This window comes from Mus caroli, chromosome 15 (assembly GCF_900094665.2).
Source record: "Mus caroli chromosome 15, CAROLI_EIJ_v1.1, whole genome shotgun sequence".
Taxonomy (NCBI): domain Eukaryota; kingdom Metazoa; phylum Chordata; class Mammalia; order Rodentia; family Muridae; genus Mus; species Mus caroli.
In genome coordinates, this window is record NC_034584.1 from 76,081,422 (window position 1) to 76,098,195 (window position 16,774).

Sequence of the window (16,774 nt, forward strand, 5' to 3'; positions counted from 1 at the left end):
TGTGTTTGCTAGGCCCCGGCCTAGTCTCACAAGAGACAGCTATATCAGGGTCCTTTCAGCAAATGCTTGCTAGTGTATGCAATGGTGTCATCGTTTGGAGGCTAATTATGGGATGGATCCCTGGATATGGCAGTCTCTAGATGGTCCATCCTTTTGTCTCAGCTCCAAACTTTGTCTTCTTTGATGAATTTATAAAGGAAAAAAGATTCGCGTCTGAGTTTGGTATTTTTGCTTGGTTCTGAGTTGTGTGTATGACTTGGTATTAGTATCTGAAGTCAATCTGTACAGTGTGTATAACATGCTCTCTTTATTATGTTAAAAGCCAGTTAAACCATCTTTTGTATTATGCCTAAGATTGAGGAATAATATCAAAACTGCTTTTTGTTTTGGAGATGTAGCCTTGACTGGCCTAGAACTCATGGAGATCTGCCCACCTCTGCCTTTTGAATGTGGGATCAAAGGTGCATACCCCCATGCCCAGCTTAGGATCATTTTCTATTTATTTATTTTAAAGATTTATTTATTTTTATTATATGTAAGTACACTGCAGCTGTCTTCAGACACTCCAGAAGAGGGCGCCAGATCTCGTTACGGATGGTTGTGAGCCACCATGTGGTTGCTGGGATTTGAACCTCGGACCTTCGGAAGAGCAGTCGGGTGCTCTTACCTACTGAGCCATCTCACCAGCCCTATTTTTATTTATTTTATAATATTTATTTAGGAAGACACATGTTCACATTAATCTAATTAAGAGCAATATTTAATTATACATTGTATTTAAATTATCATAAATTATTTTATATGTGATTAATAGATTAAATTTCTGATTATATTAGCTATCCATTACGATGCTGCCATTAATCTTTTTCGATCACTTGCTCAATATATTACAGGCTGTGAGGTGATTTGCATGCAACGTCTTTTTCTTCCTTTTTATTTTTCTTTTTGAGATAGGGTCTCCATATATAGTCCAGGCACTAAGCTTTTGATTCTCTTGCCTCAACGTTTCAAAGACTAGCATTATACCCAGCTTATATGAAACATCTCTTTAAATTTAAATTTTATTTTATGCATATGGTTTTTTTTTTTTTTTTGTCTGCATGTATGTCTGTGTAGCGCATGCATGCCTGGTGCCCTCAGAGGACAGTGTTGGATCCCTTGGAGCTGGAGTTCTAGATAGTTGTGAGCTGCCATGTGGGTGCTGAGAAACAAACATGGGTCTCTTGGAAGAGCGGTCAGTGCTCATAACCACTGAGCCATCTCTCAGCCCCTCCCCCCCTTTTTTAATAGTTTAATGTATTTTAATAGCAAACTTACAGGAACAGCACAGAAGACCGACAACATTAAAAACATGTACTTGTATGTAGGATAACTCAGTTAGAAAAGTATAGTGAATGGATGGAATCTACTGTGTGATAAAAATGCTACAAACACCATTTAGTTGCCGTCAATAAGAAATTTACTTATTTAAAAAAAAATCCAAATGCTGGCATTGTCCAGAAAATTTTAACAGGTTTATTTATAATTGTTATAAAGTGGAGCTGTTGAAATGTGGTCACTGAAGCATTTTGCTTGCATTAATGCTTTACATCTTGCATTTATATTAAAAATTCACACACAAGTGAACGTGGAGAAACGCCAATGCCGGATTCTGTCCCCCATGTCTCCACTCGCAATCGTATACTTAGGTACCTTTGACCCCATGGAAAAAATATCTAACATTCAGAAATACGGATAAAAAATTTTTGAGAATGAAATGTTTCCCCTCATAGTGGACTCTTAAGCACGTTCTCCGCGTGTGCGGTGTGCTAGCTGGATATCTTTTGGCATAATTGTTACATGTTTGGCATGGACAGCACACAGATTGGTATCTTCAAAAAGGCCAACCAGATAGGCCTCACTTGCCTCCTGCAAAGCACCAATAGCTGCACTCTGGAAGCTCAGATCTGTTTTGAAGTCCTGAGCAATTTCTCGCACCAGATGCTGAAAGGGGAGCTTGCGGATCAGAAGTTCAGTGGACTTCTCCTCCTCCTTCGGCTGGAGCTCGGCAAGTGAGAGGCAGCGGTGCGGCGAAGGCTGCGAACACCCCCTCTTCCCTTTTTTTGAGAATCTTATTAGTAGACCAGGTTGGCCTGGAACTCAGAGATCCCACACCTCTGCCTCCTGAGTACTGGGATCAAAGGCGTGCAGTGCCAAGTCTGGCTGATGTACAATACCTTATCCAGGCTCATCAACAAACGTAAGGGAGTGGTATTCTTATTTTCCACTGGAAGAGTCTATGCAGTAGAGAAGGCCACTCTTCCTGTAAATCACAAAACATAGTTCTTGTCCCACAGAATGCGTAACAATAAGAACCGAGCATGGTGGTGCAACCTATAGTCCCCAGCCTCAGCTATGTAGAGAATTTAGGCTAGCCTGGGCAAGATGAGATCTCAAAAAAACCAAACTGAAAAGATTCACATTTAACATAATCAGGAAAATTATGTTTATTCAAACCATGTGACATTCGCCCATCAGGCTGAGGGTGCAGTTTAGAGGCAGAGGGAGGTCTTGTGTTCAAACCCAAGCACTCCATCCACACAAAGTTAATATTCAATAGTGGTAGCTAAAATATGTATGTGCATACATTTAGAGTCAGTGTTTTATCTTTATGAGGGTTCCAACTTTTATCTTCCAGTGTCTAGTTCTTAGAGAGGCAAAACATGCTCTGTGTGTGTGTGTGTGTGTGTGTGTGTGTGTGTGTGTGTGTGTGTAGATTGAACACAGGATCTCAAACATGCTAGGCAAGTGCTCAACCACCAAGCTACGCCCCAATCCCAATATGCTACTATGAACACAGTGTAACCGCCATGTACTAAGCTAGGACCTGAGGCCATAGAGAGGAATCTGGCTTGCTCCCTTTCCCCAGCAGTTCCCAGGTGAATGGAGGAGAGGGAGACTTAGCTAAGGCTACCTGCGGTGACAGACATGCATAATGGGCGCTACCTGGGTAGGGCGAGATCTGCACGGGAGAGAGGGCAGCTGTGATTCTGACTGGGCACATGTTCACTTCCTGTAGCTGTGTAACCTGCCCTCCATGGGAGGCAGCCTGGCCACCACGACTCTCCTTGGCAAGCTGGTGGACGCCATTCCTGGTTTGGCGGATGAGCTTGTAGTGGAGCACGGTGAGTTTCCTGTGGAGGGGGCGGCTCCTACCCTTTCCAGCTTTGGTCACATTGCCACCTGGGCGTCCTAGTCACTTAACTCTTCTTCATATTTGCAGAATGTGCCCCATGTTGGTCACTTTGAACCAATGCACCAGCTGCCTCTGGTCTTGGGCTTTTTGTCGTTGTTGTCGTTGTTGTTTTGTTGAGACAGGGTCTCACTACATAGTCCAGCCTGGCCTGGAACTCACAGTTTCCCCTCAGTATACTGAGTACTGGAATTAAAGGCATATACTGCAATGTGTGGCTCTTTCCTCCCCTTTAATATAAATGAGTTAAGGGCTTATTGCGACCTTCCTTTTGGGTGAAAAGACGAATTAACTCTGGGACTCAGAGCACCTTTGCATCTTATATATGTAATGTAGAGTGTTTGTATGTGTGCAGGTGTGTGGGTACAAGCCACAGAGAGTTTGTGGAGTTCAGAGAACATCTCATGGGAGTCATTTTCTCCTGCCACCTTGCGGGATCCAGAGATGAAACTCAGGTTGTTAGGTTTTCAGGCAAACTTCTTTCCCGGATGAGCAAGGTTTCACAAACCTTGAAGCACTTTAAAAAATAAAAAATCAGTGAAATGTAAATATATACTTCCCAGAGGACTGACCGTTAACTTTGTTTTGTTTTGTTTGTTTTGTTTTTTGCTTTTTTTCATACTTTTTTAAAAAAAGATTTATTTACTATTATAAGTACACTGTAGCTGTGTTCAGACACACCAGAAGAGGGCATCGGATCTCATTATAGATGGTTGCTCATTATAGATGGTTGTGAGCCACCATGTGGTTACTGGGATTTGAACTCAGGACCTTCGGAAGAACAGTCAATGCTCTTAACCACTGAGCCATCTCTTCAGCCCCTGTTTGTTTGTTTTTGAGACAGGGTTTCTCTCTGTAGCCCTGGCTAATCTGGAACTTTCTCTGGAGTCCAGGCTGGCCTCAAACTCAGAGATTTACCTGCCTCTGCCTCCCATGTGCTGGTATTAACAGTATACACCACCACCGTCTGCCTACCCTTTAAGTTTTGACTTTCTCTTTTGGTCTTTAGGAAACATTTCTTGTAGGTGATTTGGGAATTCACTACTATCTCACTGACATGATAGTTTGGATTTTTATTTTTCTAAAAGAAACGTATCTATGTCACAATTTGTTTATATACATGCCTGCATGAATATACAGGTGCTCAAAAAGGCCTGAGGGAGCGACATATCCCTGGGAGCTGGAGTTATAAAGTGGTTGTGAGCACCTTGTTGTGGGTGCTGGGACCTGAACCCAGGTCTTCTGCAAGAGCAGTAAGTGCTCTTTGCACTGAGCCATTTCTCTAGGCCCTAGTTTGGAGTTTTATACGGTAACTCATGTAACATTTCTTGGTTGTTGCTGAGAGATGGTTTGATGGCTAAGAGGACTGACATTCAGTTCCTAGTATCCACAACTGCCTGTGGTTCTGTATCTGGCACCCTCTTCTGTCCTTCATGGGCACCTGCCATCTGCATTCACACGCACAAACCCACCCACAGACACATTAAAAATAAAACGTAACTCGGGTGGCAGTGGCAGGTAGATTCTGTGTTTGAGAGAAACCCTGATTTAGGGGTGGGGGGGGGCAGGAAGACCAAAGCCAACCAAACAGTAAAAGACTTCTTGGTTGTTTTCTTTTCTTTTCTTTTCCTTTCCTTTTTGTTTTTGTTTTTGAGACAGGGTTTCTCTGTGTAGCCCTGGCTGACCTGGAACTCACTTTGTAGATCAGGCTGGCCTCGAACTCAGAAATCCGCCTGCCTCTGCCTCCCTAGTGCTGGGATTAAATGCGTGCGCCACCACACCCGGCTTTGATTGTTTTCTGAACAGGCAATTTGATGGAACATCTGTTGAGGGGCTTGGTTTACCCCAATGAGGGGGTACAGGCTTCCATCTGTTACCTCTATGGGAAGCTCTACTCCTCGCCCATGGCCGCTGAGATGCTTTCCAGCCATTTCCGGGAGAAGCTGTGCGCCCTCTTCCTTTCCACCTTGGACAGCGCCCAGACAAAGGACCTACAGATCAACTGCTTGGGTAAGACAGTGTGTTAGAGAGTAAAGGCTGTTGCAGGTGGGGCAGAGGTTTGCTGCATTGGAGAGGGCCGATTGGGAGAAGAAGATGGAGGAAATAGAAGTCTTTTTGCTTTGGGTCTTCGCTGCCTGAACTTGCTGCCAATGTGAATTGTCATACTACACAGTTTTCTCCTATAGAGTCTCTTCTCTAGTCAGAAAAATCTGACCTCTTCTGGCCTCCAGGGTAAAGTCTGGGTTCCCTGCTTGTGTGTGTGTGTGTGTGTGTGTGTGTGTGTGTGTCTATGTCTCAGTATATAACCTAGGCTTGCCTTCAGCCCTGTCTTCCAGACCTGTGCCACCATGCCTGGCTGTTGAAGGGTTTTAGGAGCTTCAGGTCTCTTGCTTTGCTCCTTACGTGAATGCTCACAGCATGGTGGAGGCTTCTGAGTCGTGAGCTGTATTTTATCATCTCTGTCGGTGCCTGTGGTTGGGCTGTTCCCCCGCTCCAGCTTTCATTTTTCAGACAGTGTGGACTGACACTGTGAGAGGTGACTGAGAGGAGCCACGGGGAAACATGATCTACTGTGTCAAACACAGCTTCTTTTCACAGTCTCGGCCAGTGGTCTCAACCGTCCTAACACCACAATCCTTTAATACAGTTCCTCATGTTGTGCTGACTCCCAAACATAAAATAATTTCATTGATACTTCAGAACTAACTATGAACCATAACACAAACATATGCTATGCAGATATACGTATGCAGATATATATCTGATATGTGACCCCTGTGAAAGGGGTCATGACTTGCAGGTTGAGAACTGCTGGTCTGTGCACACAGTCTAGCCACTCAAGGAGTACTAATTCTGAGCAAGGCTGTGTGCTGGACTCTTGAGTCAGCAACTCCTATCCTGTAGGAACTCACAGGCCACATGGAGGACAGCCATGGCCAGCTAGAGTACAGTGTGGTGTCCTGACAGAGAGATGCAGGAGGGATGAGAGGACAGAGGACAAGAGAGGCTGCCTAGAGGAAAAGATGCTAAGACTGAGGCCTGAAGTATGAGAGGGTGTTGGAGGGAGGAGGAGGGGCGGGGGAGGTAACGTGGGCAAAGGCACCAGGAGTGAGGCAGCCTCAGAGTGTGGTACCTGGGACAGGGCAGTGCCGGAGGGAGAGCACACTAGTGTAATGTGGGTGTTAGCCTTGGCTGTATGTCCATGTATCACACCCATGAAGCTCCTGCAGAGGCCAGAAGAGGGTATCAGCTCCCCTCGAAATGTGGTTACAGGTGGCCACTGTGAGAGGTACAGATGGCCACTGTCGGCGGTGGCGCCCCTGAGTTGGTGGACCTGGGCTGGTTGAGAAAGCCAGCCGAGCAAGCCAGGAAGCAGCTTTCCTACACGGTTCCCAGCCCTGTCTCTGCTTGAGTCCCTGCCCTGACTTTCCTCACTGGTGGACTCTGACATGGAAATATAAGATGATAAGCCTTTCCTCCCCAAGTTGTTTCTGTTCATTGTTTTATCGCAGCAATAGGAAACTAGCCCAGGACACTACTGAATTCCTGGACTCCTGGGCCTTCTAGTTTGTAGGTTCTCCTCAGCCTTGTGGGAGGAAGGTGGGCTGCAGGAGGGAAACTGATGCCTAAGAGTTCTAACCACACTTCATGTTTACAGAGACTGACCAAGTCTCTCAGGTGATGTCTGTCTGCCGTCTGTTGAGAATGCTGATGCTCTTCTGACCTCCCTCAACCCCTCTGCCTAGGTTTACTAAGGCAGCTTCTGAAGTACGATCTCTTCGTGTCGCTGATCATGAACAAGTCTGTGCCAGTAGAAGGTGCTGAGAGAGAGACCTCACTACCTCTGGTGCTCAAAAAGGTAGTGGTGGGCCAGGGCTTGTAGCTCAGCTGTAGAGCCTGTGCTTAGCATGCGAGGCAGGAGGGTCAGGAATGCCAGGTTATCTGGGCCACATGAAGTCCTGTCTCAAAACAACTATAGCAGTAAAGTAAAAAGGGTAGGGAAAAAAAATTAAAGCACAGAGCAAAACCAACCAACCGAGTTTTGACGGGACAGACATTTTGGTGGTGGGAAGACCTTTGCATTTAGAGCGGTCTGACCTGCGTCCTTGCCTTGCTTTTCCCTCTTCTCGTCTCTCTGTGTGGCCTGGAGTTTGATGATCTGCTGAGCAGACTCACCGGACCGAGTGTTTAGTTATACAGCAGCGACTTCTTACACGGAAAGGCTACAAAGCAAAAGGGAAAAGGGGAAAAGGGACACCAGACACAAGATTCTAGAACCCTCTCCAAGTGGGGTCTCGTAGGGCGTTACAGCTCCCCCAACAGGCCACTGGGAAAACAGATGGAAAGTCTTTATGCCCTCCTCTGGAGTTTTGGCTAGAGCAGGGTGCTCAGGAAGGTACCCCTTGCCTCCCACACACTGAGGGTCCAGCTCCTGGAAGGAAAGCAGGGGCGCATCATATACATTGTTAACATAGTCTAGTTGTCGCTGATCTCATAGGTCTTGGCAGGAGTAGCGACCCTCCCCACCCCCCAAAAAAAAACCATATCCAGCCACAGTTGAACTGTGTAGACAGCAACCTCTCCAAGAGCAAGAGCTTTGGGCTGGTTCTAGACACACACAGAAAAGGGACAAAGCAAAGGGATCTGCTCTCCTGGTGTCATGTGACCGTGGCAGATATTTTGTTACCGAATTCTGAATCCCTGTGTTCGAGCTGGGTGTCCCCGATGGATGCCACGGTGAGGCCTTCAGCCTGTTCTCACCTGTGCTGTTCAGAGACCGCTTTCCATAATCTATAGTTCTCCCCGTGCCTGGTACCATGAAGTTTGGGATCTGGGATGATTTAGGCTTCTGCCCCGAGGCACGTAGGCTGGGTGCCCTGGTCTTCTCAGTGGCGTGATTGGGAACTTCTTGCTGCTTCTCCAGTTTCTCCTATCCAGAGATGAGATCCTGCAGGTGGCCAGCTCCCACTGTATAACGGCAGTGCTGGTCCATTCCCTGGCGAAGCATGCTGTTGCCTTCATTCACGCTGACATCCCAGGTATGGGAATCCTCTGACCTTCTTCTTTGGGGACTCCAGAGTTCTGCCCAGAGCCTCGAGGTTGTGGCGGTGGTGGCAGCAGTGGAGGCAGTGGTGGCAGCTTTATCAGTTAACTTTGATACCATACCAGAGGGTGGGATCAGCGGTATATAGAGTAGGCTTGCTAACGTCTGATGGACTTGAACAGGTTGTTACTGACACTTGTCATAGACCTTTGGGGAGTGGCAGAAAGACCTGAGACAAGGAGGGCACATGTACATTAAAAAAACAAAACACCAAAAACAAAAAAAAAAAAAAACAAAAAAAAACAAACAAACAAAAAAAAAAAAAAAAAGCAGGGCAAAGGAGACGCGTGCCTTTAATCCCAGCACTTGGGAGGCAGAGGCAGGCGGATTTCTGAGTTCGAGGCCAGCCTGGTCTACAGAGTGAGTTCCAGGACAGNTGGGAGGCAGAGGCAGGCGGATTTCTGAGTTCGAGGCCAGCCTGGTCTACAGAGTGAGTTCCAGGACAGCCAGAGCTACACAGAGAAAACCTGCCTCGAAAAACAAAACAAAACAAACAAACAAAAAAGGAGTGCAAAGTTTTGTCTAGGAGTGTTGCGGAGCCTGAGGACATTAGCCTTGTGATGGATGTTGGTGTCACTCACGCCGGCCCTCTTCTTGTTAGTTTACCTTTTGTGGTCTGTGTTGTAGAAATTACTTAAATCCCAGCCCCCCCCCCCCCCGTTTTTTACCCCGCCTTCGTTTCTAAGTTCCCGGATGAAAGACACATCGCCTTTGTATTTTTAATAAACCTTAGTCAGCACACTAGCTGGGCAGTTGCCTATCCCCTCCCCCTATACTGTTAGACTCTACTTTCCTATGGATGACCCCAAGTTATGAGTTACTATTTACGACTAGTTACTATTCCATCTGGGCTGTTTTTAACTCCAGTTGGGCAGCCCACAGGGCTATGCTGTCTTGATCCTTAACCCATGGCAGCTTCGCCTTCCTCCTCTCCTGCACTCTCTTTGTCCTCATGGTCAGGTCAGGGTCTCAGACCCAGGGCCTTGCCAGTGCCCAGCAGGCAGGCACTCTGTCATGGAGCTGTATCTCCAGCCCATTATTGGTTTATAGGTTAGGACATTGACTTTTTTTTTTCCTAGAGAAAACACAAATGTATGTGCATGGAGCCCCTGTGTGTCACCCGCCCTCCCCCCCCCCCCCACTGCTCTGTCCAGTCCTCTGGTCGCTGACGCTGTGCCTGGGCCACGCCATGTCCTTCCTGCTGACTCGCGATCCCTCGCTGGCAGCTCAGGGCTCCACCCTGGTGTCTGTGAGGGGGTCTGGATCTCTCCCATGATCCCTCGCTCGCTCTCGCCATCCCGCTTGCACTCCCGTGTGTGTGTGTGTGTGTGTGTGTGTGTGTGTGTGTGTGTGTGTGTGAGCCCTGCCCAAGAGGGCTCCATCCTACCCCATGCCTGGGGCGGCCCAGGCGGGGACGCAGAGACAGACAGACCCCAAGTCTGTCAGGCAGTCAGAGTCTGAGTTCGCCTGTCTCTCAGTCTCTCCTCCTACCCCCTGACCGCCCGAGTATGTGCTCCGCGGTACTCAGCAGACCAGTGTGGGCATATACATCCTCTTGGTAGAGGAGGCAGGAGAATGTGGGATGTACACAGTTTTGAGGGGCTGTAGATGATGACTGGGGAGAATTAAGGTTCAGAGAAGGGAGGGGATGTTCCAAAGCCACAGGGCTAGTCCTCTGCAGAGAGGTGCCATGTGGCCAAGACTGAATCTCAGTGCTCTTTGTTCCTGAGTTGTGCTGAGGTGATGTCTGCCTGGGTTTGAAAACCCAACGTTTCAGTCTCTGCCAAGCAGAAATGGCCTTCATTGTTACTGCGGCTTCTTCTGGTATTCCGTTTCCCTATCTCCTTAAAAAAGAAAAAACACCTTTGTGGCCCCGAGGACACTTTGAAGGTTTATCTGAGTTGTCAGTTTCTGATGGAGAAGGATGTGTGAACAGAGAAAAGGAGACAGAACTGATAGAGTGGAAGCCCTCGAGTCAGTTTACGGGCCATGATCTCCAGCCACCACTCACTGTTTTCTCCTCTCCCCGGCCAGAGTTCCTCTTTGAGCATCTCTCGTCCTCCAGCGAAATCCTTGTCTGGTCCAGCTACAACTGCCTGATACTCCTGGCAGAAGAACCGCTCTTCTTTTCAAAGTGTCACACAGTGTATGGTTGGTAGTATGGACAGAACTTTAAGGTTGGGTAGCAGCCTCAGAGGCTGTGGAGGGGTGGGCATGCACTTTAGGTCATGGAGCTAGAACGATGCCATGTGTAAACATCTCTATCCTTGTGGTTCTGGTGAGACTCTTCATCAAGCAGGGCCGTTCTCATTAGCCACTAAATGAACTCTAGCCTCTCATTAAGCAATTTCAAACAGATGCAGTCCTTTGTATGCCCTGGATATCTGCCTATCCTAGTTAGTCTCAAGGCCTTTCTAGTTCTTCCTTTCAGTGTCTTGAAACAGTTCTTTTTCCTTCCATACCAATGGTCTTTATTTGGGATCCGCAAAACTACATCTGGGTTTTTAGACTCCAAATAGTCAATATTTATCTCTGCCTTTGAGTGTTGGGATTAAAGGCTTGCACCCCCCACTACTCAGCTGTTGCTGTTTTTTGAGACAGGCTTTCTCTGTGTATCCCTGGCTGTCCTGGAACTCACTCTGTAGACCAGGCTGGCCTCCAACACAGAGATCCTCCTGCCTCAGCGTACACCACCACCACCCATCTGATTTTTGTGTTCTATGCTTCTTGTCTGTGCTGGGTACCAAACTGGGACCAAGAAGTTAAATATATGTATGTATGTATGTATATATATATGTATATATATATATATATATATATATATATATATATATCTCATGGTCTCTGATCCTGAGAGAGGTGTGAACAGGCAATTTTAATACAAGTTAATTCAAGATTTTCTAAACAGAAGCAAAAGGAGCTTAGCAGAGGTTCACAGCTCTTCCTGGATGGAGATGCAGGGCTTTCTGGAGAAGCAGAGGCTGGAGCTAATTCTTCGAGGAGGAAGGGAGGTGTTAAGCGGGAAAGATGTGACATAATCAGTAGGTGGTCAAAAATATCCCGTGTGTCTCGCGTGGGTCTGTGCAGGATGTTGGAGGACCGAGTGAAAGATGAGGCCTGCCCTTGAAAATGTCACGGCTGAACATCTGCAGCTAGTGCTTGAACTCAAGGCTTTAGCATGCTAGGCAGGCACGCTGCAACTGAGCAGTAGCCATAGTCCCAGTCTCATGGCATCAGTTCAGGAGTTCAGCCTCGTCGGGGTCATTTCACAAGGGTCCCGTAGCTCATAGGTGCTTTTTAGAGTGTGTCACCTCTCCTGGGTGGTTCATGAAGAACCACAGAACACTGATCCCTTGTCTGTGGCGTGTTATCCTGAGGTAGGGATCGAGGCAGTGGTCAGGAGCCTACAGGGCAGCCAGCAGATGACCAACACCGAACTGCATACTCAGGGACTGCTGCTCTTCAAAGAAATTCTGACTCGGTAAGCCAAGGCGTGCGGGTGGGACTGGTGAAGGAGAGGTGAAGTTATTTCTGGTGAGGCCGGGGTGAGTCATTCATTTTTTTTCTCCCCTACCGTGTCATAGGCAGCCAGAGGAGATCAGGCTGTTCACAAGCTCAGCTCTGTGTAGAGATGCCAGCCATGCCCTCCAGGAGGCCGTGAGCAGCCCTGTGTTAGATGTGGCTGCTGAAGCACTGAGGGCCATTTCAGCTTTTCTGAGGTGAGAGGCTCACCTGAGTGTACCTATTGACCCGTGGAGGCCAGGGAGTTCCTTGGGGTGTGTTCTTGTGTCACTGTCATCATTAGTATTTAGGGTTAGCGTTGTTTTGTTGAGACTGGGTCACATAATATATAGCCCAGGCTGACCTAGAACTCACGATGTAGCCCAAGTTGGCCTCTAACAGTAGTTTTCTGTTCTTTATTTCCAAGTGCGAAGATTAGGCATGAGCCTCAGATTTCTCTATGTAGCCCTGGCTGTCCTAGACCTCACGATGAACTCACAGAGATCCCCTTGACTCTGCCTCCTGAGTGCTGGGATTAAAGGCCTACATAACCAAGTCCAGCTTCTGTTTGTTTCTGAGTTTCTGAGGCAAGGTCTGGTGTAGTCCAGACTGGTCTCAAAACTGCTGTGCACCCGACAATGACCTTGAATCCCTTAGCATCCTGCCTCAGCCTTCTGAGTTCTGGGACATACCAGCCTGCGCCACCTCACTCAGCTAACTTTGGTTTTTGAAGCCATATTTTCTGATTCTCATTCTCTCAGCAGCTGCCCCCCACCATGCTGCCCCCCCACCCAGCCCTCTCTTCTACTTTCCAAGGTTAGTTAGGCTGTAACTTTATTTTTACATTGTAAAGGTTGTTAATATTTATAGTTTCTTCCTTCCTTATATTTAAGCCTTTGTGATTCAACTTCAGGGTGGTTCTAAAATTTGAAACAAAAAAAAATTAACATTTACATGACAATAACTTGAGTCTATCTTTTTTTGTGGTTCCCTGGATCTGCATCTCTAAATCTGGAGCATGAATCCCAGGGTAGATGCAATGAGTAAACCCGCCACCCCCTGTAGTGCCAGAGGCAGGGTAAACGTGAACAAGCAGCCACAGCCGGGCTCCTTGCGCAGGCCTGTGCTGCAAGAGGCAGGTGGTGGCATTTGAGTCCTGTGAGGAGGGCTGAGGGAATGCAGGTGGAAGAGAGACAGGGTTGGAAGATGCAGGCAGGAAAGCATTGACTTCCCGAGGGTGCTGCAGTTACTTCAGTTAGCAGGTTACAGGAAGGGGCAGCCTTGCTGTGCAACAGCTGTTTGGTCAGGGTTGTGGAGAGAGCTGGGGAGGGATGGGAGAGAGTCGTTAATGTGTGCACGGTGGTGAGGGACTTGACTCATCCCCCAGTGTGTTTACTGACTCTGTGCTCCATCTGAGGTAAGCGGGGTCAGAAGCTCTCTGGGAAACAGAAGGAAGGATGGGAAAAGCAGACTGCTCAAAAACCAACCAAATAAATAACAAACAACAAAGATGGTGGAGCCAGGGCTTGATGACCACCAAGGGAACAAAGTTAGAGTCTCACACGGACATGGTGGCGCACCCCACCGTTATCCCAGTCACTTGGGAGACTGAGGCAGGAGGCTTGCTTGAGGTCAATGAGAACCCAAATGAATGAGCTGGCAAGATGGCTCAGTGGAAACACTTGCTGTCATCTATGCCTGGCAGCCTGAGTCTGCTCCCCAGAAAACCATGCTGGAAGGAGAGCCTCATTCCTGAAAGCTGCCCTCCATCTCTACATGAGCGCTTGGAGGCCGCTGCTCACACGGATGGCACACACGACAATCAGTACTGTTTAAAGAAACAGGCTGCGAGACATACCCTGCCTCAAAAAACAAACAAACAAACAAACAAACAAAAGACAAACCAAACCAAAGGTTTTCAGAAATCAAGGGACAGAAAAGCCAAGCCCAAACTGTGTGCGCGTGGCTGGCTGAGAACTTACTAGGAAGCCAAGTAGATCATTTGATGTTCAGAAAGGAGCCATGGATGAGAGATAATAGACTGTTCCCCAATTACTAGACTGAGTTTAACTGATTTCTCCCAACATTTATGTCTGCCCACAACCTATGAGTATGTCTTTTTGTGGATACTGTCAAGTGAGGATAAAGCTATATACAGCAGGGATTGCAAATTCAATGACTACTGTCTACATTATGAGCTGGAATGGCGGCACTTCCCTATAATCCTAGCACCTGGGCAGTGGAGACAGGAGGATCAGGAGTCCAAGACGGTTTTCAGCTCCGTAGGGAGAGTGTGGGATCATCCCTGGCTACCTGAGGCACTGTTTCGTCGACATGATGCTTGTAATCTCAGTGCTTGGGAGCTTGAGATGAGAATGTCTGAGAGTTTTGGGCTAGCCAGGGTGACATAGTGAGTTCTAGGTCATCCCAAACTACAGAGTGAGACCCTGTTTCAAAAAAGGTTGGGGTGGAGGACTGGGGCTGGGGAGATGGCTCAGTGGCGAGGAGCACTGGCTGCTCTTCCAGAGGACCCAGGTTCAGTTCCCAGTGCCTACATGGTGGCTCACAACTGTCTGTAACTGCAGTTCCTGGGGATCTGATGTCCCCTTCTGGCCCCCAGGGTTACCAGGTACCACAGGTTGTGCGCATACTTACATGCAACGGAAACATCCACATGTATAAAAATAATTCTTTAAAAGCAGTGTGTGTGTGATTCGGTCATATGGGGACGCAATGGGAGAAGGGAGGGGAAGATACTGTTGTGAAGATGAGCAGAAATTAGAGCACTGTCAAGGAAGGCCAAAAATTGCCAGCAACCACCAAGAAGCCATGGCAAGGAAGGGTTCTTCTAAAATACTTGGGATTTTCAGGTAACACTCAATCTTTTAACATTGTGACAAGACATTGTGTCTACAGAGTTAGGACTCAAGAACTACGCAATTTACAATCTCATAATATCATAAGCATTATGGTGGATTTAACAGCAACTTCTCAGAAACTAGCATCACCTGACCTGTCCTGACTGTCTTGATTGATGTGTGGAACGAGACCCGCCCTGATGATGGGGGGGCACAGCTCAGACAAAGAGGATGTGTCAGAAGGAAGGTGTCCCCTTCCCACCCACATTGGTTTGCCTAGTATAAGCCCCGGAATCATCCTGTAATATGCACTGCTGTTAACTTCCTTCCACAGATGGGAAACATGATGAGGATAGGGTAAGCCCGTGAAGGAAGCTGTGTATCTGCTTGGGGCTCGCTTACCTCTCTGAATGTCTTGTCTCTGGATGCAGGAAGGACCACCAGAGCTCTCTGCCCGTGCAGTACAGAGCACTTCGAGCCTTGCTTGAAGCCATGCTGAGCCGATGTATGGAGTTTTCCCAGACCCCTCTGAACAGGAGGTCCCTGGTTAGTGAACTGCGAGCATACTTCTTCTGGAACCCCTGCTCTAATGTCTATCAGTCCGTCTGTCTGTCTTGACTTTTTTCTCTCTGTCCCAAGATTATCAGCATGTATGACCATGCTTACCTTAATTCATTGTTTGTTTGTTTGTTTATTTTGTAATATTGAGGCTTGAACCTGGGGCCTTGCTTATGCTAAGCAAGCAATTTACCATTGAGCTATGTCTCCAGCTCTCCAGTTTGTTCTTAGAAAAGCAATTTGTATGTCACCTTATCTTCTGTGCCAGTTTACAGGCTTAAGGGCAACGATCTCCATTTTGATGGATGAAAAAACTGATTCCTCAGGTGTTATTTCTCCACAGTGAAATAAAATTATTAAATGCAGGTTAATTGGGAAGCTGCCCTCGGGAAGTTCAGTGGCCACAGGGAAGGAGGTCAGGGAAGTCACCATGGGAAGAGAGAGGAGGGGAAAGAGGAGAGAGAAAGAGAGAGGGGGGGGAGAGAGAGAGGGAGAGGGAGGAGAGAGAGGAGACAGAGAGGGAGAGGGAGGAGACGGAGAGAAGGAGAAGGAGGAGTGGAGGAGGAGGAGGAGAAGGAGGAGAGCCGTAATTATGTAGGGAGAACCTCTGAGGGAAGGGCAGCCCATTGCCTGGGCTGGAAAGTTCAGGGTTTCAGGCAGGTACTGAGGGATGCTGGAAGAACCTGGAGGCCAGGTCTGCTTTGACATGTAAAACATGCACCCAGTCCCTCGTCCCAAATGACAAGGGTTAAACAATTTTCTTTAAAGACAAAAATTTCAAAGTACCTTAGCAAGCAAGGTTTATACCTACAGTCCTCATATCTAGGCCACTGGGGTAGGAGGTTGAAGAGTTTGAAGCTGGCCTCAGCTACATGTCTCAAAAAATGACTCAACTTTAGTATCGGAGCTTGGTTAATCACAACTTTCTTATGTTTTTGTTTATTTGTTTGTTAGTTTTTGTGCTGTTGGGAATCAAACCCAGAGCTTAGTGAGTAAAAGGTAAATATTCCACACCAAGCCGTGTTCCTAGCCCTACTCAGCAGGTGTGGTAAACATTCTCACAACATCGTCTAAGACTGGCTGCTTTAGGATCTCAGAAAGAATCTGACTAGTGTGTATTATGTTGTAATGGTTGGCTTTTAGTGGTCAGGAAAGATAGTCTCAGCGTGGGTGTTATGCGTCTCAGGATTGCATTTCTCATACATGCTGGCATGAGGATTGTCTTGTGTTATGGAGCTATGGCATTGGATGTCACAGCTACTAGCTATCACCCACCTGCCGGTGACAGCCTTCTGTATATGATAGACCAAGAGCCCTTCCTGAGGTTCTTAAGGGCATGGGGTTAAGCGTATCCCCTCTGCTATTTTTAAATGAGCTACTCAGACTTGTGATGATATATATACCCACGCTCCCTTGGAAAGTCAGGCATATGGGAACGGGGGTCGGCAGTGAGGGTGGAAGTCTGCAGCATCCAGGCCTGGGCTGGCTGGCTGTGTGACTCATAGGCTCTTCTCTCCTCAC

At 47.5% G+C, this 16,774-nt stretch overlaps 1 protein-coding gene across 3 annotated transcripts in view; it reads left to right on the forward strand.

Moving 5' to 3' along the window:
• Positions 1-16,774, forward strand: part of Mei1 (meiotic double-stranded break formation protein 1) — a 59,676-nt gene that overhangs the window by 7,983 nt on the left and 34,919 nt on the right. For 2 of the 3 annotated variants that reach the window (XM_021183647.1, XM_029469936.1), the window contains exons 5-12: positions 3,059-3,164; positions 5,039-5,242; positions 6,979-7,091; positions 8,157-8,271; positions 10,371-10,487; positions 11,718-11,817; positions 11,921-12,055; positions 15,127-15,241. In XM_021183647.1, the coding sequence (XP_021039306.1) occupies positions 3,059-3,164; positions 5,039-5,242; positions 6,979-7,091; positions 8,157-8,271; positions 10,371-10,487; positions 11,718-11,817; positions 11,921-12,055; positions 15,127-15,241 (1,005 nt within the window). Of the gene's footprint in view, positions 1-3,058; positions 3,165-5,038; positions 5,243-6,978; positions 7,092-7,541; positions 7,629-8,156; positions 8,272-10,370; positions 10,488-11,717; positions 11,818-11,920; positions 12,056-15,126; positions 15,242-16,774 lie in introns of those variants that run through there. The other variant, XM_021183648.1, reaches the window with a different exon arrangement.